At 43.3% G+C, this 21,762-nt stretch overlaps 3 protein-coding genes across 3 annotated transcripts; 1 reads left to right on the top strand and 2 right to left on the bottom strand.

Annotated features, from left to right (window-relative positions):
* Positions 1-11,866: 11,866 nt before the first annotated feature.
* Positions 11,867-12,981, bottom strand: LOC120680898 (cysteine-rich receptor-like protein kinase 15). The gene is made up of 5 exons (XM_039962478.1): positions 12,774-12,981; positions 12,599-12,664; positions 12,427-12,517; positions 12,218-12,319; positions 11,867-11,948 (listed from the first exon to the last, which is right to left on the bottom strand). Exons 1-5 carry the CDS (start codon positions 12,979-12,981, stop codon positions 11,867-11,869), a joined length of 549 nt encoding a protein of 182 aa, XP_039818412.1.
* A 769-nt stretch (positions 12,982-13,750) lies between these two features.
* Positions 13,751-14,247, bottom strand: LOC120680897 (cell number regulator 13-like). Its single transcript, XM_039962477.1, has 2 exons — positions 13,828-14,247; positions 13,751-13,780 (listed from the first exon to the last, which is right to left on the bottom strand). Exons 1-2 carry the CDS (start codon positions 14,245-14,247, stop codon positions 13,751-13,753), a joined length of 450 nt encoding a protein of 149 aa, XP_039818411.1.
* Positions 14,248-17,783: 3,536 nt separating this feature from the next.
* On the top strand, positions 17,784-18,215 carry LOC120680896. The gene has a single exon (XM_039962476.1). It carries the CDS (start codon positions 17,784-17,786, stop codon positions 18,213-18,215), a length of 432 nt encoding a protein of 143 aa, XP_039818410.1.
* The last annotated feature ends 3,547 nt before the right edge of the window (positions 18,216-21,762 follow it).

Genomic DNA, 21,762 nt, shown 5'->3' with positions numbered 1-21,762 from the left:
AAACTAGGGTTAGGGGAAAAAGTGGAATAATCATTGACAGTTTTCTTCCGCTTGTTTTGCATAGTTAAGTCGATAAGCATATCTTGTGTAAACTTTTGTGACTGCTCGAATCGACTCAAAAAGGCATCGGGAAACTGCTTGATAGAATCGAAGGTAAAACTTACCTCGCTTGGAGTGGAAGCAGATGAAGCAGCAGCTGTAGCCGTAGTAGATGGGTTCGGCGGCGGTGCGAACGTAGGCATCTTGAACTCTTTCTTCGTGAACACGCCTTGCCGAGTCTTCCCGAAGCATGCAAGCAATCTATTCTTGGCATCCTTTTGTTCCTTCTGGAACGCAGCCTCGAATTGCTTGCGCGTCTCCTCAGGTATGTTTTCGTACTGGATGTCGTTAGGAGTCGCATCTACCTTGGAGTCAACCTTATTGCCGGCCATTGCGCCCGATGAACTTAGATCTGTCCCAAGCAGAGTCGCCAAAAAGTATGTTGACGCAGAATTGGTCAACACACAAGCGCTAGAACGTGCGGATCGCAACGATCAAATCACCAACGATGAACTCCGGCGACCGGTCAGACCGGTCACGCCAACCGGTCAGACCGGTTGGGCATAGACAGCACCGCGAAACCTAGAACCTCAAGCTCGGGAGGGACCCCGTCAGAGCTCAAAGATCTAGGGTTGTCTTGAGGTCGGCATGCCACTCAAGATGTCCTTGAACGCCGTCGAGACGAGCAAAGAACAGCACGAGGTTGGAAAAGCTAGGGTTTGGAGAAAAATAGGAAAAGTGTAAATTGATTGATTCGATTAGGTAGAAGGTCCTCAATCGGCCGTGGCCTTTATATTTATAGGCCGGAGAAGACGTACCCCTTCCAAATTGAGTTACAAACGGATTCCATAATACAAACCCTAACTCTACTCGGTTGCACAGGCCCAGACCGATCTGACCGGTCGGCCTCGGTGTTGCCAATTTTGGCCTCCAACACCCAGCCATGGTGCATCCTAGCTGCAAGACATACGGAGGTTGATTTGAGCTTGCCTCTACTATTTGGTTGAAATCGAGACCCAAAAGAAGCCTCAAGTTGAGACCAGGAAGCATGCAGGCCCCGTGGAGCAAGAACTGGATGAACCCACTTTGGCTCTCGATTTGCTTGCGCTGGAGGTTGATTTGAGGCTTTCTGCTCTCTACTATTTTTTTTTCTTTCACCATTTGTGCTTCATTGGGTCTCCATTTGCTTTCTGTTTTTTTCCTAGCACCATTGGGCAAGGGATGCGGATGGAGAGGATCTGGGCACGGTGAAATACAGCTCCTTCTCCGGCGCCGGCCAGCGCTGCTTCTCACCAGCACGCTCGCGAAAAAGTTATTCATCGAGGTCTGCCACACCGAGGTAGGTTCGCATCGCATAGAACATGCAGGCTGACGGGTTCTTCTTCCTAGCTGTAGGTCGCGGTTCTGCGGCTGGATCTCGGTTCGCGGCGCAGCTGACCCCAAGAGCGTGCACCTTTGGGTGCTCGACGGCACAGCGGAGCACCTCATGATGCTTTGATGATACTGGGAGCCAGGTGCAGAGCGGATTTGGCATGGTAGCGGGTGTCGGAACAGTGGATCCAAGGGGAAGGGGCTGGAAACGAGTAGAGTCTCCCCAACACCAAGCAGCCGGTTTCTTCCGGTCTTGATTCTACATTAATTTTCTTACCACATCAGTAAAATGGTGAGCTGTTAATGTATTTAATAGAGATAGAAACTACAATTAATATCTCATTGTGACTGCCCTCAACTAGCTAGGATCGTTATAGCAACTGGCCGCCGTCATTGTGCTATGTGTTGATAACGTGCAACTGGCAGCTTGTTAAGCCATGTGTGATGAGTGCTGTTTTGGGATTTTTGAATGGTGGGGAGCTTCTGGAGGAGGTGAATAAAACACTCCTTGTGCTGATCCCAAAGGTGAGTAACCCGCAGGAGCTATCACAGTACCGACCGATTTCTTTATGCAATGTTTTGTATAAGCTGTGTTCCAAAACGATGGCAAATAGACTGAGGTTGATCCTTGATGAGGTCATCTCAGTGGAACAAAGTGCCTTTGTACCAAGCTGCCTGATAACTGATAATGTGCTTATTGCATATGAATGTATACATTACCTGAGGAATAGTAAAGGAAAAACTGGTGGTTGTGCAATTAAACTTGATATGGCAAAGGCGTATGACAGAGTGAATGGCATGTACTCGGAGAGCTTCAAGCCGTCTCGTGGTATTAGGCAGGGTGGTTCTATATCGCCTTATCTCTTCCTGTTGTGTTCAGAAGGACTCACTTGCATGCTAAAGAACATTGGCCCGCTCTACATATCAAGAGGAGTTCGGGTCAGTAGAAGTGCACCCTGGATCTCGCATCTTCTTTTCGCGGATGACTGTATGATCTTCACGCAGGCATCAAAGAAAGGAGCAGATCGGGTGGCGGCCATACTGGACTTGTATAATAAAGGTTCGGGACAGCTAGTAAACAAGAATAAGTCTGCTGTTTTCTTTAGTCCAAGTTGTCAACAAGAGATGAAAAATGAGGTCCTCCTTAGCTTACAAATTCCAAATGAGGCTTTGGGGGAGAGGTACTTGGGCCTTCCTACATCAGCTGGCAGAGGCCATGCTGATGCTTTCCATTATGTGCCAGCTCGAGCAAGAAGTTTTGTTGGTGGTTGGGCAGAGAAATCGCTCAGCTGTGCGGCCAGAGAGGTTCTTCTCAAGGCCAATGTGCAATCTGTCCCAACTTATCCAATGTCCTGCTTCAAACTTTCACCGGGGGTTTGTCGAAAACTTACTTCAACGGTCTCAAATTACTGGTGGGGCAGCTCGCTGGATAATCACAAGATTCATTGGCAAAGGTGGGAGAAGCTGACTCGTCCTAAACAACAAGGAGGGATGGGGTTCAGAGATTTCTCTCTGTTTAACCAGGCAATGTTGGGTAAACAAGGATGGAGGCTGATTGTAAGGCCGCAGTCGTTGTGTGCTGAGGTGTTGAAGGGAAAATATTACCCAAACAGTGATTTTCTTTCAGCAACCAGGACAAGGCGAAGCTCCGAAACTTGGAGATCAATCCTCCATGGGCGAGATGTTTTGTTACAGGGTCTGATCAGATGAGTTGGCCCAGGAGATTTTAATATGTGGTAGGAAAACTGGATCCCTGGTCTACAGTCACTTAAACCTCTAGTCCGTCGACCGGGTGTTGATGCGGAATTGGTGAGCGATCTTTTTGTCCCTGGAACTCGTGTGTGGGATGAAGCTGCGGTACGTAATGCACTAGTGCAGATGGAAGCAGAGGAGGTGTTAAAAATTAAACCAGGAGGGCAAATGCCACATGATGTCATGGCCTGGGCTTTTAAAAAATGCTGTTTATGTGATCAGGAGTTAGAAACCACTAAGCACCTATGTCTTCATTGCTGCTTTGCTCAGGAGGCTTGGGCTCTGGTGCACCATTGGACTGATGGGCTAATCAATACACCCACGGCAGGGATGGAGGTTGAAGATTGGTGGAACACGTCGGTACAAACCTCAAGTGCTGAGAACAGAGCTCGGGTGGCAGCTCTACTGATGTATACTGCTTGGAACATATGGAATGAGAGGAACAGGCGCATTTTTCAGGGCACTTCGCAGCTGGCGACTCGGATTTTAGGCCTCATCAAGGAAGAAATGGAGGTTCGGCGACAGGCGTGCGAGGGCCGACCGGCCAGTTAATCTTTTATGTATCCCTTTCTTAAGAGTTTGAGTTTTTCAGTTATTTATGTAATCACAACTATTGTAAGAACTTGTTTTCTTCTCCTTCTTATATGATCCGGCAGTGCTCCTGCCCATAACTTCAAAAAAAAAAAGAAGAGTGGTCTATATTCAGTGCGATCAGCATACAGATTACTAAAAGACAAACAAGCTGCAACTACCATGGCGGTGACAGGAGAAGCAAGGGCGTCGAGGGAGGATAGTTCCTGGTCCCTGGTCTGGAAACTGAATGTACCTCCAAAGGTGCAGGTGTTCTGGTGGTGAGTTCTAAACAATTTCTTGCCATCGAAAATGGAACTGAAGAGGAGACATATTACGCCAGAAAGTCACTGCGAGGTGTGTGGTGCCCCTGAAGAAAATTTGTTTCATGTGATCTTTTAATGCCCGGTTGCTAAAAGGTTTTGGGCAGAAGTCAAAAAACTCTTGGGAGTGACAGTCCCTAACCTCCACCCGTGTACATGGGCGATGGATGTACTTCAGGCTGATTTGTGCTCACCCAGTACAGCAGCGATGATGGTGTGCGGTGCTTGGTCACTATGGACGGGAAGGAATGCACGACGCCATGGGAGGAAAGTATGGGAACCAGGTGCTGCAGTGCGCTACATCTCATCATTGTTGCAGGACTTGGCTTCTCTCAAGGTGCCGCTCCAACCAAACAGGCCGAATGTCTCGACGGCTTGGCGAAAGCCGGATGAAGGCTGGGTGAAGGTGAACACAGATGCAGCTTTCAATGGTGCCTTGTGCATGGGCAGTGCTGGTGTGGTATTAAGGGACCATGATGGCTTGGTGTTGGCAGCAGCAACTAGATGGCTTGGCTCAGTGCCGGACGTGCTAACAGCTGAGGCTTTAGCAGCAAGGGAAGGGCTGGAGCTGGCACTTGAATGCGGCTTCAGAAATGCTATCATCGAGGTGGACTGTAAAGAATGGAAGGCAGTCCTTGATTCAAGCGATGGGGTGAGATCGTCTATTGGAGGTCTTTTCTTTGATATCACAGAGTTAGGCAGGAGTTTTAGTGATTTTAAAATTGCTTGGGTGCGTAGGGATGCAAACTCAGTTGCCCAAAATTGTGCTTGTATGAGTTTTGACTCTGAATGCTCCCAGTTTTGGCTAGACTATATCCCTGAGTGGCTGAAGGGACTAGCGGCCGCTGATTGTAATCCTGTCTCGAATTAATGAAGATTCTGTGATGCTCAAAAAAAAAAGGATAACGTGCATTGACAGCAGGCGACCACATAGCAACTAGCAAGTGCATCCCTATCCCATCTCGTTACTGCCATATACAGAATTCAACTTATGTGATTTCATATTCTTTATTATCTGAACGAGATAGCAAATTACGCCTTGAACCCAACGTCGATTCCTCAATCCTCATGCGATAGCAAATTACGCCTTGAACCCAACATTGATTCCTCATGCGCGCATTAGGGTATGTACAACGCCCATTAATGCGATGTTTTTATCCGGTTTATCCCGACTAGCGAGGCCGAACCGCACGGTGACGTCGCATCGTGCTCCCATGCCAGAGCGACAGCACGCAACTCCTTCGTTGTACGATGTGCTTCGACGCACCATCGGGTTGGATGGATCTAGTGCAGGAGGTGGGTGCCAGCGCAACCTCGCCCCTCCCGCCGCGTGAAACCCTCACCCTCGCCGTCGCGTACACAGCATTGTCCTGGCCTCCACGTCGAGCTGGGTGCGTTGCCGCACAGCCCTGGCCTCTTCGTCGAGCTGGCCGCGATTCGCACAGCCGTGACCGCTGCCCCGCATTTTGCTGCGTTCTCTCTCTCACTCTCTATCACACTGCTCAACCGCATGTCATCTCACTACCAGACTTCCTGTCTTTGTCGACTGCCAGTTACACTCGGCAAAACCCCTAACGGCAAAGGAACGGCAAAGGAGACTTTGCCGAGTGCCACTTCTCGGGCACTCGGCAAAGGGGTTGCCGAGAGCCAACCGCACTCGACAAATTTGCCACGTGGGGCGGCGGGTGACGGCGTGTTTGCCGAGTGCCTAACGGCCAGCACTCGGCAAAGATCAAAACTTTGCCGAGTGCCAAACTTTGCCGAGTGCCGGCCGGCTGGCAGTCGGCAAAGTTTCAAACTTTGTCGAGTGTTAAACTCCTGGCACTCGGCAAAGTTGCTTTTTCTGGTACACCGCTTATGGCCACTTTACCGACTGTTTTTCCCTATGCACTCGGCAAAGTGACCAAATTTTTTTTGTTTCGTTTTTCTCTATTTTTCGATACAAATATAACAAAAATATATCTGAATATAGGGACATTATAGCCAGTTATTATAACAAATATATAATTGACAAATACGACAATAACACCGATACAAATAAGACAAGTCATCACATATATCACAAGTCCGATAGATAACACACATAGAACGAGTCCAATACATAGAATAAGTCTGATACACAGAATGAGTCCAATACATAGAATATGTCCACGATTAATGCCACAAGTCCACTAGTACTACAAGGCACTCACTGCTCAGGTCCGTGGGGCCAAGTTTGCCACGGGGCTGCCGACGAGCTCTGGTCCGGAGGAGGGTCGTTCGATGTGTTCCACGACTAATTCTGCAAATAGAAACACATAATTTGATTAAGAATAACAAAGATATAATAATACCTACTAACAAAGCATACTCACGGGAGTGCCAGAAGGTCCCGGAGGAAGGTAAAGGCTGAGCTGGAAGGGCGAAGGGAGGTGGTGGCGTCGCATAGGTCATTGACACGCCAAGTCCTTGCATCTAGGTGACCATGCTCTGCAACACCGCCGACTGCTCCTCCCTCAGCTTCTGCTCCTCCTCCAGCTTGGCCTGGATCTCCATTCCGCACCCCCTCTCCTCCTCTAACTTAGCCTCCATCTCAGTCTACAAAATTTTAACATCCATGTTACAATACGAAGCAAAGTTGCGTAAAAATCATAGAACGATAACTAAATCTGAACTAACATGCCTCTGGTGTACGCTGGCCACTGAAGTCTCAGGCCGTGGGCGTATGGGCAGGGTCAAGTCGGTGGTACTTGCCCTAAGCTGCGAGAGGCTGGGCGTACTCGCTGTGTTGACTAAGCTATTGGTGATCATGTACCTCTCGTGCTTCTTCCCACCTTCCACCCTCATGATGGCTTCTCCGTAGTGACGCGGTGGCCGGATCCCAAGTCTCCCTGTGGAGCACCTCGGTCATATAGAGTCTTTGGATCCTCTGAATGAATGGAAGGTAACGTACGATTTTCACAGGAATCGTGAGCTACCTCTTAGGCTGACCGTCACCAGCATCCACCTCCAGGAACCTTGAGGCTTTGCATTTTAGATAGTAAGTTTCAGCCTCGTGCTCTTTCCTAAATAAGATGCACCCATAGGACAAGTGTGTATATGCTCATATGGCATCTTCAGTGCACTAAGATTTTCGTCCCCTGATATATTGTCTTGGGCAGAATGTGATCTTCCGGAAGCATGCTGCCAAAAATGGTCAACATACTATCAAAGGCGTCTCGACTCAGCCCAAACTGAGACTTTAAGGCCATTAGGCGTCCAATGCTGTCCAGCTAAGAAACCTTTGTTTGGCCATGAAGGGGCTTCTGTGCCGCCTCCAACATCTCGTAAAACGCCTTTGTGGTTGCCTCTGGCTCCTCCTCCTGCGATCCTTCACCGAAATGTGCCTCCTCATAGTCGTCTAATATGTCTCCAATCCCACCAGCTGCATCACATTCATCGATGTGTTGCCTAATGACCTCGTCCCTCGTACGATGAGCTTCACCGTGAAAGATCCACCGGGTATAGTCTGGTGTAAACCTATACTTGACAAGATGTTCACCCATGACCTTCTTTGTCTTTCATTTCTGGTTTCCACAACTGTTGCAGGGACACCACATGAAACTCGACCCTTCAGCTTGCGCCCATGCCCCTTCCAAGAACTCGTTGGTCTTCTCAATCCATTCATCGGTCATGCTAGCTCGGGTTACCCGGCCTGTGCACATCCACTCACGGTCATCCGTCTTCGAAGATATCAGCGACTACTATCAAAATTAAATGTGTGTAGACGTTGGGTCTAGACTCTAGTAGGTGAAGATAGGTCCTAATCCCACCCGACCATTCGTAGATGCGGTCAGCTTCCATGATCCACTCCTATCCGAGACAGAATTTCGGCAGCACATCCCTGTAGTTCTCTAGATACATGTCCCGAAAGGGAGATTGTGTATCCCGAGATCAACAGGAAGCTGATGCCGAAAATCTACCTCGGATCGGAGCGGACCATAGAATCTGACCCCATCTACGCAACCTCGGCCTGTCCAAAAAAGCGTGGATAATTCAAAACAGATACGACTAAAGATATGCAAATATCTGCATATCCCCAGTCGTATCTCTTCTGAACGAGAGATGCCTAACTGGTTTACGCGATCTACGAACATGATTTACTAAATAAACTAACTAAACTCTAATTTAGTTATCAATATATCGATTGTAAACTAAAATAAACGGCCAAAATATACTAAATCAGACATTAAAACTAAATGAATATCTAAATCAGACTTATGAATATCTAAATTCAACTAACTGAATATCTAAATAAACTACCTAATTTTTAATTGAATTATAGATAAAATCAAACATACAATATAAATAACAATTAAAATAAATTCAACTAGAATGAAAAACTAACTAAACAAATAAAAACTAACTAGAATTTACATCTAACTAAACATATAAATAGTCTTCTAAATAAACTAACAAATTACACTAATTAACAAAAAAATACCTTGCCGGCCGTCGGCGCGGGGACCGGGGCGGTGAGCACCGGCAGCAGGCCGGGCGCGCGGACCGGGGCGGTGCAGAACAGCGGCCGGCACCGGCGCGGGATGGCAGCGGCCCGAGCACGCGGGCCGGTAGGCCGACGACGAGGAGGGCGAGGCCGAGGACGAGGGCGAGGAGGGCGCGGGTGGCGGTGGGCGGTGACGGCGGCGGAGGCACGACCGGCGGTGGCAACGGCAGCGGTGGGCAGCGGTGGCTGGTGAGGGCGGCGGTGGCGTGTGGAGGCGGCGGCTCGAGCAGCTGTGTAGATGAGTCAAGGGAGAGAGAAGTGATGAAGAGAGTGGGATTCAGGCGTTTATTAAGTCCAGATGCCCTTCTTTGCTGAGTGTCCGGTAGAGTTTGCCGAATGCCCCCGATCCGGCGCTCGGCAAAGAAATTTTAAAAAAAAAGAATAAAAGCTTTGCCGAGTGCCCACGATCCCGCACTCGGCAAAGTAATTAAAAAAAAGTTGTTTGCGGCAAAAAAAATTTTAGAGACAATAAACTGGCTTAAAAAATGATATTAATATACAAATTTAAGAAAATCCATTATTTCATGCATTATTATTTGTATTTCAGATTAGAACAATTGACATTTAATTTTTCATGATTTCATGCAAAAAAAACTATTATTTATATCAAATTAATCGTTTTGATCAAGTGTTTCACAAAATTTTAATGAATATCAATTAAAAAACTTGCCAAAATAAGTAAATAATTTATGGTTCATAATTTCATGAAGAAAAATCTATTATTTCATGCGTCTAAAATTCAAGTTCAAACTAAATACAATTATTTCCAATCAGTGGCAAAAAAGAAATAACGAACTCAAAAACTAACCCAAATTTCACGGGATACATTCTTTTTTGTTATTTGTCTATACAAAAAATTTTAAATTTAAATTCAAATGCGACTTTCATTTCGAGTACAAATCTTTCCGACTAATCCGCATCTCTCTGAAACTTCTTTGGAGATCCTCTGTTTTGTAAGCAGCGTACGTTATCACTTGTCCGAAATACTTTGAATTTTTTTCCACACTAACCCCGCATGAAACCATGATATGTCAACAAGTCCCATGATTTTCAGTCTTTGTTTGCTATTTTATGTTTTTTTCCGAACGTTCATGCGCAGTATTGCGGTCAAGTTTCGTGATAAACATGCTTCAACTATTCATTTTTTTCACTGATACGGCATCAGTTTTGATCCAGATAGCAGCCATCTATAGCACTGCACATGCCCTTCTAACACTGACGCTGTGTGAGATCCCTCGGAAAGTAATCTACTTCTGTATCGCCGCCTGTGCCATCCGCGTGCCCATGGATCATTTATGCGACTACAATCCACGACGCCTTCGGTCGATCGGCGACAAGGCATGGGAGAAATACAGTGACGGCGGCAATATTATTGGGCAGTGGCGGAGGACGGAAAAAATTTGAGGTATGGCGAAGTTGCATTGATGATAAAGTAAAATTTGAATTGAAAGCAGTATGTGCATCGAGCATGCAGTATGCACCTCTCATTGCCTTGCACTTACATTCCTGCTACTACTAGTTACCTTCTCCGTTAATTATGCATACGATCGCTGGCCACTTGAGTCCGTGACGTGACCTTTTTTGCTCGTCTCGGCAGTTTGTGTGGCCTGCTCATCCATCCTCGCCCATCGCCTCGGACTCCCAATCGCGCCACCTCGCACATGGTCACTTCGTCCTCGATCAGAATCACTCACGTTTCTGGGACATTGGGTCATTGTGACGTGGGCTGTGCAGATGGGCCCATTGAGCAAGCAGAATTGTCCGAAAAAAGCCCACGAAATTAGCCCAATGCTAGCAAAGTAACGGTTCGCACGAAGCGTCCTCCCTGCGTTGTCTTCCTCGTGCTCGGAGAGTCAGAGTCAGAGCCCCGATGGCAGCTGTCGGACAGCAGACTCAAACACCTGGGTAGAGGACTCGAAAATATCAAGGTATGGCGGCCGCCATATCTTGCCACACCGAGTCCTCCGCCCCTGTTATTGGGCCTTAATTACTGTTCACATTAGCCCGACCGACATGCACTGCCATTATTGTCATCAAGCCCACTATTATTATTACATCATGTTGCAGCTACATGACAAACGACGCTGCTCAAAATATTTTTTGATTAATTTCATCGGTGTATATTAATGCCATCAACCCTACTACAAAATATGATCCACACCGGTAGACTTAGGTACCGGTTTTCCAACCGGCACTACAAAACAGAGACTAAAAGCCTCTCGTTCTTTGTCATTGGGTAAAACACCATATACCTAAGGCTCTCTTCAGTACCGGGTGAAGGTTCCACCATCTCTTACCTCGCGTGTACCTTCCTTACCCTCCCACCTACACCTACACCTCACTCGTGATGGAAAGAGAGATATTTTCCTTTTGACCCATAGATGAGTTTCTGGTACCGTGTGATAACACCACCCAGTACGTAAGGCTATCCATAGACACTGGGTGGTGTTACCAGTTACCACACGGTACTATTGTAGAAGTACTCGGTGCCTATGGATACCTCTAGGTACCGGGTGGTGGTGTTACCATTGGGTACCAAAGGCTCATCCATAAGTTCCATCGATCCCAAAAGTATCGGCATCAAGAAGACACGGTACCTATGCTAGCATTGGTAGAGTCTTCATACTGGTACTTTTGGGATGGACTTTTGTCGTGTTTTCTAGTAGTGCAAGGAACATGTGACCCTAGTTTAGAAAGAATATGTATATGTTCCAACACATATACTTATATACTCTCTCCACTCTTATAAAGAAAAATAAATTCGCACATTGGTAAGATAAGGTCACCTTTTGTCTCAAGCATGCACACAGCACAACATATGTGTGTGTGTATGCACATGGAACGACGTAACTGGCAGAACAACGCTCAGGAGGCCACGGTTTGGTTAGGTGATATAGAGTTACATATATGTATATATATAATTATGTGTATAAGATTCTATGTTTCTAATAACTATTGTTTCTGGTAGGAGAACATGCATTATGCTGTTAAGCATTTTTTGCAGTATCATTAATCATCTGTCCTGTCATCAGAGACAATGTCTTTGAGGCAATCTGAGCCATATTTACATATAATGAAATTCATTCTCCTCTCAAAGGTGTTGTGCTAGTCTCGGTATCCAAATTGATACGGATATAATCTGAAAGGGGCTTTCTAGTAGTGCGCTTAGTCCAAATTGCACCTAAGTTGCCACTCTCAGAGTCTAGCATCCGAAGAACATCCTGCATGGACGGCCGGTCATCCCGATTGGGCTCAATACATAGCAATCCAATCTTAGTGCATCTTACTATCTCATCTTTGTGATCGTCCGTGGGTAGCTGTGGATCCATAAGCTCAGTTGATCTTCCTTCTTTCCATAATTCCCGAGCCTGCAAAAAATTAGACTTACAATCTCATTCTACTGATGATTTAAACTTATTATGTGTAGATGTGATGTTCGATGTATTCTTATACATATTCGAGTTTCACAGATGCTATAGTTTTTATTGTCCGTTTGTCATAAATAAAACCCGGAGGTGATTTAGTTTACTTTAATAAAATAGAAATCGAGGCACTAATTTCTAGAACAGGATTATATAGTTTACTTACAAACTCATGTATGTAGCTGCTATGTCCTTCTTGAGGAAATAACACACGCCTTTTCCCAGCAATGATCTCAATAAGGACAATACCAAAGCTATAAATGTCGCTCTTGATGGAGTAGATCCTCTCTATCAAGTATTCAGGAGCCAAATAACCTCTGGGAAAAAATAAAATTAAATGAAAACAGACACTGTGGGATTATCTTTTGTTTTTGTTTTGTCATCAAAAAAAGCTCCTCTTTCAGAAACGTGTTAAAGGTCTTACACTGTGCCTAGGAGGATGTCTGTGTGCTCTTCTTCTGCACCTGGATCAAGAACTCTAGCTGTGCCGAAATCAGTTATTTTAGGGTTCATATCTAGATCCAAGAGGATGTTGCTTAATTTTATATCCCTGTGAACAATCGGGGTTCGACAGTGTTCGTGTATATGACTCAAACCCTGAGCGATGCCTTTTATTATACGGAAGCGTGTTGGCCAGTCAAAAACCAACTCCTTTCTCATGCCTGCACAAATTCAACAGTATGTTTAGACAGTTGCTGGCCCAAAATAAATTAGTGTGATAGAGCCCAAAATGAATTAGAGTGATAGAGATGTTGATGAAAATTAACATGCCATAAATATATTTATCAAGGCTTCCATTAGGCATGTACTCATAGACCAAAATCATCTCTCGTTTTTCAGTGCAATATCCAATCAGCTTTACTACGTTTCTGTGGTCGATATTCCTTAGAACCTCAACTTCAGTGCGGAACTCCTGCGATAGTTTTTCAGAATCACTGTCTGAACCAGAAAGTGAACATCTTTTGACCGCAACCTCCATTCCGTCTTTCATTTTACCCTGGGAGGAATAATAGTTGGCAAAGTTAACATGATATATAAATCTATGAAAACTCATCTGAACATCTGTTGCAATTAATCCTGATCGATCCATCCCTTATGTTTGGTAAACAATATATATCGTCCACTACCTTGTAAACGATGCCAAAACCACCGCGTCCTATTTCATTTTGAGGTGAGAAGTTATTTGTAGCTGCCAGCAACTGGTATAAATGGAACACCAACGGTCCTGCGAAGCAAATTTTGAGTTTTATGAATGTGCTGGCTGGTACCATGGTTTGTCCGGAACTCATCGGAATATAAACAATAAAGGAGAAAACAAAATATTCATTTCAAGATCTTCTTGTGATGATCTTGTTCTACATCATATCTATACTGTTTGTACATTAAACATGTGCTTTCCTCTAATTTTTTAGAGGAAGTTTTCCCATATTTACTAGAACGCCGTTGCTTGATTATGATGAGCTTAATTTCAGTACTTACCTGATGATGTCTCGTGGCGATTGAACTTGAACCTTGGAATGGAAAGAGCTCTATATTTTTCTTTGCAAGGCCAGCAGCTTTGCCGCCGCCTGCCAACAACTGCAGGGTCATGTAACACATCAAACTTAACTTGTTAACACATACATATATGCGGATTGTGGAACAATATGTATACATCACACGATGATAAATTAAGCAGACAAGAAAATAACAACAAGTGAAGAGAACAACATATATGTAGTGTAGTATAGACGATAGAGATGAAACCTTTAGTGTTGAATGATGGAGCATGCACCTCCCTATCACAGGGAAGCAGCTGGTGTTCTTGCAAGTTAGCATCGCGGACAGCATCGCGGACGGACGGGTCTAGGCGGAGGTAGTCGCCCATTTCCTCCTCCAGCCTCCGGAATTGCTTGGCCTGGCGCCTGCTCCGACACAAGGCAACGGAGAAGCAGCGATAGGCGGCGCTCTCCGGGTACTGGCAGGATTCCACGAGCTCGTAAGCCAGCCGGAGCGTGTCCTCCAACCCCTCCAGTGGTATCGCGACCCGAGGGTCCTGCATCACGCCTTGGCTACCCAGCTTCGCCAGGAGGTAGCCGATCAGCAGCACCTGCCGCGCGAGCTGCTGGCACCGAGACTTGTCCCGGCGAACAGTCCGCGCGGCTTCAAGGATCATCTGCACGAGGCCAGTGGCGTCGTCCGCCGTGGCCTGCACCGGCGGAGTGATGGTCTCCTGCTGCCCAAGTCTGGTAACTACCTCCGCCATGCCTTTGCCAGGTGTGTGCTTTTGGTTGCCTTGTAACTAGCAACTTGAAATCTCGAATAGTACCAAGTCACAACAGGATAGAGAAGGGGCTGTGAGCAGAAGAACTCTTTCATAAGAAAGAATAGGGGGGAATGGAAAGAAAAAAAGATCATGGAGGCACTAGAAGGAGAATGGAGGAACAAGATGAAGCTGGCATATGGCTAGAACAGGACATCACCTCGAATCTCTTCAACGACTAGTTCCAGTCAAGTAATAAACAAATGCAATATGAATAGTTATATATGTTCTGGCCGCACCAGGCCGCAATGTATGTAATACAAGTTGACTTTTGAATCATTAGCGTTAATCATGGCCGGGCAGTTGAAACAAACACATGGTTGTTGGACAGCGATGGGGGGCCTAACAACTAACACGCGCCTTTGAGACTTCGATATATACTTTGTTTTTTGGAATAACTTCACGACTCTCTCATAGAAAAAACTTCATGACTTCGATATATATAGTAAATAAATTCCAGTCACGAGACAAACCAAACCCGTCAAATCCGATTACTGATCCACCAAATTCCACCAAATTTGATGAATAGGTCGGAGGCTAAATCACAACATGGTACGGCGTATGGTTTGGCGGGTCACATGGTCAGCCTCCAAATAAATTATTATATGGGGCTAGCTACTGAATTCATGTACTCACATTATTGTAGCTAATTTATATTTGCAAATGCTTGTCGTCAGTTACAACAACCATAATTTGTTTAATTTTATTCTGTACAAAACGCTAGTCTATTAAGTACTTTTTTTTAAATTTACATAAGACGAGACATTTAAAAATCCATTCTCGATCTTGTTGGATCACGCGCACCAACCCACTTTGTGGCTCTCGTATATACCAATACTTTATTTGGAAGTGTGTGTCTAGCACTAGTACACAGATGCTCTATAGTGTTCTAAATGCATTTGTATTGGTGTGTTTGAGCGAACCTACAGTCCTAAAGGGTAGTAAAAATTGATACTTATAATGGCGTCAGCTTAAGAACCGCCAGAACTACTATTTGCAGTGGCGGTTTTCTTAACAAAACTTAAGAAAACTGCCAACACAAATCGATTTGTAATGGCAGTTCTGTTAAGTGAACCGTCAGTACAAATGATTTTTCCAGAAAATTACGTGGGTTTAAAAAATACCAAAAATTTTATCGTGAAAGAATTCAACTATATAGCTTACACAGTCGCGCAATTTTTCACAACCCCACTAGGTTGCAGCTCTAACCACTCCAACCACAGACTCTTATGTCTATATCGATATTCGTCCTACTCATATTATATCCATTCGTTCTTCAACAGAGTATTTGAGGCCCTAAATAAATTCAATGAAAAGGTTGTAAACTACAAAGTGTTATAACTTTTTGAGATCTACAATTTGCTTTTGATGGTTTCTTCATCCACAGTTGTTTGAAAAATTGCACCGCCTCAGCTCCCCACGCCGCATGGCACATGTTGTCGCTTCTCCATGCCATGCGCGGCTTCAAGGATCATCTACACAAGGCCAGTGGCGTCTTTCGGTGGCCTGCACCAGCGGAGTTTTTAAAAAATTATTCCAAGTCTGGTAACTACCTCCGCCATGCCTTTGCCTAGCCTGATGTGCTTCTGGTTCCCCTGTAACTAGCAACTTGAAATCTCGAATAGTTCAAAGTCACAGCAGGATAGATGGGGCTGTGAGCAGAACTCTTTCATAACAAAAAATAGGGGGGAAATGAAAAAAGAAAGAGAAAAAATCATGGAGGCACTAGAAGGAGAATAATGGAGGAACAAGATGATGCTAACATGTGGCTACCACCGGACATCACCTCGAAGCTCTTCAACGACTAGTTCCAGTCAAGTAATAATAAACAAATGCAATATGAATAGTTATATATGTTCTGCCCACAGCAGGCCGCAATATATGTATATACAAGTTGACTTGAATCATTAGTGTTAATCATGGCTGGCAGGTGAAACAAACATATGGTTGGACAATGAAGGAGGCCTAACAACTAACACGCGCCTTTGAGACTTCGATATATACTTTTTTTTTTGAATAACTTCGCCACTTTTCATAGAAAAGCTTCGCGACTTCGATATATACTTATAATGTGGTCTTTGTCCACTTCAATATATCCGATATTCGTCCTACTCATATTACACCCATTTGTTCTTGAACTGAGTATTTGAGGCCCTAAATGAATTCAAATGAAAAGGTGTAAACTACAAAATTTTGTAACTTTTTGAGATCTACAACTTTACGTTTGGTGGTTTCTCCACCCAAGGTCATTTGAAAATTTTGAATTTCAAATTCAAGAAATTCGAACATAATTTTGGGAGCGTAAATGATTTCAAATGAAAAAAAGTTGCAAACTACAATGTTGTAGACCTTTTCATATACTACAACTTTCACTCATACTATTTCACCATCTCAGAACATTTGAAAAAATTTAAAAAATAATTTCAAACTATTTTTAGAGGCGCTAAGTTAAGAAAAAAAATCTAGTAAAAATGCAATTTACTAGTTTTTTTCTTAAGAAAACTGTTAGTAAACATCATGTATTTTAAGTGGTGATTTTCTTATGAAAACAGCCAGTACAAATTGGACTTTTAGTGGAAGTTTTAAGAAAACCATCACTAAACATACATGATTTCTGGTGGTAGTTTTCTTAAGAAAACCACCAGTAAAGATGTATATAGTGGCAGTTTGTATGCGTGCCCCACCAGTAAAGATGTATTTTTAGTGGTGTTTGTATTTTTAGTACCCTTGTGAAAATCAACAGAGGGACAACTGATCCCCTTTTATTACATCCCAAAACACTTGATAGAACTCGTCTGGAGATCCCATCAAGCCAAGGTGTTTTATTATGCTTCATTTAAATAATAGCCTCTTTAACTTCTTGTTTTGACAATTCTGCCGTTGAGACTTCATTTTCATGTTGTGAAACCGATGCTACATATCAAACTAAAACAACACACCAACTTGATTTGATGACTGGCTAAACATAGTTGACATACCTGTAAATTATATGCCCATTTGGATGGTACAGGAATCTTTCATTGTCTAAATCAACTGTATTCCTCCAACCTGTCAATTATTTTAAATGAAATTTCTGCATTTCAACTGAAACAGTATTCTATATTTTCTGATAGCTTATGTGTTAAACAGAAAGCTTCTTTGGCTCCATTATTTTATAGTACTAAGGCACATATTCCTTTGTCCTTAATTTGTATGCTTCTTATTGTACATATATAAATAGCTTACAGCTTACTGTTTCGGTCTACTTATAACAACAGCTCGGATCAGGCTTGCTTCCACCACGCAGAAGACCAGCAATCGGTCGCTTGGTAATACAGGGCTACAAGGAAGAGTTAGAGGTCAGGAGAAGAACGGAAGATCGGAGGTAGCAGGTCCGTATCTTGTTTTGCTTAAGCGCTTTTCTCGTTTTGTTTGCTTATTAGCTGAGCTCCACATTTTGTAGATCGATATCACATATTCTACTTGCATGTACGGCACCGATGGCAGATGCCATGGGCAGCCTGAAGCAGATTGCTGATGCAGCGCTAGCGATCAAGAACGCAGCAGAGACGGTTCGCCAGAACAAGGAGGAGTGCCGTGCCATCGAGAAGCTCGTGGGCAGAGTCAGCGCCCTGGTGACAAAGCTCAAAGAGACAGAAACGATGAATGCGCCGGAGATGGATGGTGCCCTGGAGGATCTTGCAGAGTCCCTCAACCTCTCGCTCAAGCTCGTCAAGAGCTGTCAGAAGAGGAGCATCATGTGTCTTTTCTGCTTTGCTAGTGACTTGTCCAACCAGCTGCGTCAGGCCCGGGATGACATATCCGCCAAAATGATGCTTGGCGTCCTCGCCACCAATATCCAATTCACCGTATTTTTCACAAGGATTCGGAACATTGGTTCAACTCCTACGCAAACATATACACACAGGTGAACAATGAATTAATTTTTCTTAGACGGTATAAAGCATATATATATATATATATATATATATATATATATATATATATATATATATATATATATATATATTAAAAAAAACGTAACCTCCCGTGAATCATGAATATGTTAAATTAATTAGTTTCCTGCTGATGCTACTGCTACGTATACTAGCGTACAGATGCACCACTAGATAACTGTGCATGCTTTCCATGATACGTACCTTGTAATAATTAGTTCTAATTAATGAATCTCATTGGCAATGAAGGAAATACAATGACACAAATTTCAACTAATGAATTACATGTCCATTGCAAATCTATGTAACTAATGCACATTCCATGATACCTTGTAATTCCCATCATATGCAATTCGCAATGCATGTGTAGACTTTCCTGTTTTCCATTTTTGTAGCATGTACTACTGTGTCCACTCTCTCACACACACATCAATATTTGATGTGTACTATGCAGCAGCCATACTTCTGAAATTTTCAAGATCAAATCATAATTATATATTCTATACCTAGGTGCTATTTAAATGGGTAGGCCGGTGCAAGACTATTTTTATTTCTTTCGTTTTGCGCCAATGTCCATCTACAAGGTTTCCCTGCAGGGTCTAGTTGTAAACTTCTCTTCTTTATGCATTTTCAAAATCCACACATGACCTTGCTGGTTTTGTTAAAAAGAACTTGGTATTGTAAGTATTATAGTACCATACAAACTGATAAAAAGACTGTTTACGGCACAATCTCTCTTGCAAATTGTAGATACGGTTAGATTTAAAAACCAATATGGTGATAATCTGTCGGGGGGAGGGGGGGTATATATCAAAACGGACAACGATAATCCATCATCACTGCCGCTTAAATGGTAACCGGTAGCGGTAATGGATTAATTATCACTCGAAAGCTTCTTGCTGGGACGATATGCCTCGATCCTGTTTGTGTTTGTGCTAACAACAAAAACAAAATTCCTTTCTCTAATTTGTAACGGCAGGTATGAAGTGACTGGAGGCGAAGCACACACTGCTATCTTACCCAATGGTAAGGTCACATCATTTGTACGTTATTATCTTTTTTTTCACTACAATTTTCGCACATCCACTGTATTACTAGTTAGGAAAGATTGGTCATGTCATCCTCAGCCTTAGTTTGTGCCTCACTGATTTAACATCAATGTTTTGGTACCCTTCCATAAAGTTGCACATTGCTTTTAGAGAAACATAAAAATTTGGCCACTGAGACCACATACAACCAAGTCTCTTACGCTATTCAACTTAATTGCTGATAAAAATAAAGTAAAAGTGTGTACTCAAATATGAGAAAATTATATGCAAAGTCTATTATCACTTTGCCATCCATTTATTGCTAACACATCTAAAGCGATAACATCCAATGCTTTACATGTCAATCAAAACATGTCTCCCTTTTATCATCACACTAATATGCATGTCCTCATTTATGTTTGTTTTCAAATCAGGCTTAGCAAGATTCAGTTTGCTGGAGTTGAAGGATGCTACAAATAACTTTTCAAATAACAACATTATTGGAGAAAGTTCTTCCTCTGTTGTCTATAAGGTACTCCAAATGATTATTTACAAAGTTTTGTTTTTGGCTTGTTAGATTATCATAACCTTTTTTGATAATCACTATACCAAAATTATATAGGTCACAATAGGTTTATACTAAAATTACATTTTTTATATGTTTTTTTAATTAAATAAATTTTTAGAATAAAATTGAAAATCATTTGTAGAGGAGGGTGGGGGCATCACCCGCCCCTAAAAATCATTTGTAGGGGCGCGTGGGGGCATCACCCGCCCCTACAAATCAATTTCAGATTTAATATAAAAGAATAGCATACCCCATTAAGACACAAGTGGCTGCGCAGTGTGGTGGTCAGGAAGGTTCGCACGAGTCTTGAGGTAGGCGATTCGAATCCTAGTTTACGCAAGTGTGCATATATCATCAAAAAAATTCTATCCTGTTATGATAGGGGCTTCTGGTGGCGGCCGGTTAGCAGGGATATTTTTTTATTTTGCTATTTTTTCTTTTTTTCTAATTTTTTTCATATTTCAAAAAATGATTTGTAGGGGCGGGTCATGGGCTCACCGCCCCTACAAATTGATTTGTAGGGGCGGGTGAGCCCATGACCCACCCAAAAAAATCATTTCTAGGGGTGGATGTTTTACCCGCCCCTAAAAATGGTATTTTTAGCTGCGAAAACTAGGAACGGGTGCGGCACCTGCCCCTAAAAATATATTTTTATCCATCCCTACAAATGTTTTATGTAGTAGTGCACATTAATTAGGGCACTTGGCATTGGATGATCCCACCTATGGGCACAACTTTGTTTTTCTTGGAAAAGATACAAATTACTTCTTTCAAGTGTGTCATTTGTCTAGATAACCCCAAAACTAATGTTTGGTTCAATTTACTCCCTACTACTAAAAAATAATATGTAGCAACGCCCCGCTTTTTTCAGGCATGGGTCAAAATGTAACTAGTTGCTACAAAAGAAGCGGGGCTATTGGAGCAAACGACCTACCCCCTAAAAATGCATTTCTAGGGACAGATGACGCTATAACCCATCTCTAAAAATAGCACTCATTTTTAGGGACGGGTGATGGGTCACCCGCCCCTAAAATAAATCAAAAAGCAGCGGTGGCGCACCACTAAACTGGACCAACTAAAATAACTATTAAGGGGTAAAACAAAGAAATGGTGGTTTATGGGGTTATCTGGACATAGGTTAGTTTCATGGCAGTATTTTGGACATTTTTGTAGTTTTTTACATGTATATGCATTGGATGGTAAAATGTACGTAGGTACTTCGAATAAAATGAACGTGTCACTTATGCTCCACATGGATTTGTACTTTCCAGGGTGTACTACGTGACGGACGACTTATTGCCATCAAGAAACTTCGAGTTTCGCCTGACCACTCCACAGAGAGCATAGATGACGAGCTCAGTATAGTATCAAAGCTTGAGCACAAAAACATTGTAAAACTGCTCGGATATGGCCATATAGCTAGGAACTCAGACAAACGATCAGCTGAAGAATCGCTTTGTTTCATGGTTCAAGAATACATGCCGAATGGAAGCTTGGAGAAAATTATCAATGGCATGCGTATGCTCCACTGAAACAATCATCATCATCAGTACAAGCAATCTGCATACATATTTTGGACCTAATTAATTATTTTAATATAACTTATAGTTGACTTCTTCTTAATTGTATTTGTGTTTTTCAGGGTCAGGACTTAATTGGTCCCTCCGGTTCCAGATAATCCGGGGGGTGGCGTGTGGCCTACATTACCTACATGAGCAGCACATTATTCATTTGGACTTGAAACCAAGCAATATCCTCTTGGATTATTACATGAGTCCTAAGATTAGTGACTTTGGAATAGCTAAAATGTTTGAACAAAGTGATCATGAATTTACGACACAAAACGTTGTGGAAGGCACAATGTAAGGCGTCATTCTGCAAAAATGTCAATTGACTTTAGTTCTTGGCATAAGTATTTAAAGTTTTC

The sequence above is a fragment of the Panicum virgatum genome, chromosome 7N (genome assembly GCF_016808335.1).
Source record: "Panicum virgatum strain AP13 chromosome 7N, P.virgatum_v5, whole genome shotgun sequence".
Lineage (NCBI taxonomy): Eukaryota > Viridiplantae > Streptophyta > Magnoliopsida > Poales > Poaceae > Panicum > Panicum virgatum.
The sequence above is the reverse complement of the archived record's forward strand: the minus strand, read 5'-3'. Positions and strand labels throughout refer to the sequence as shown.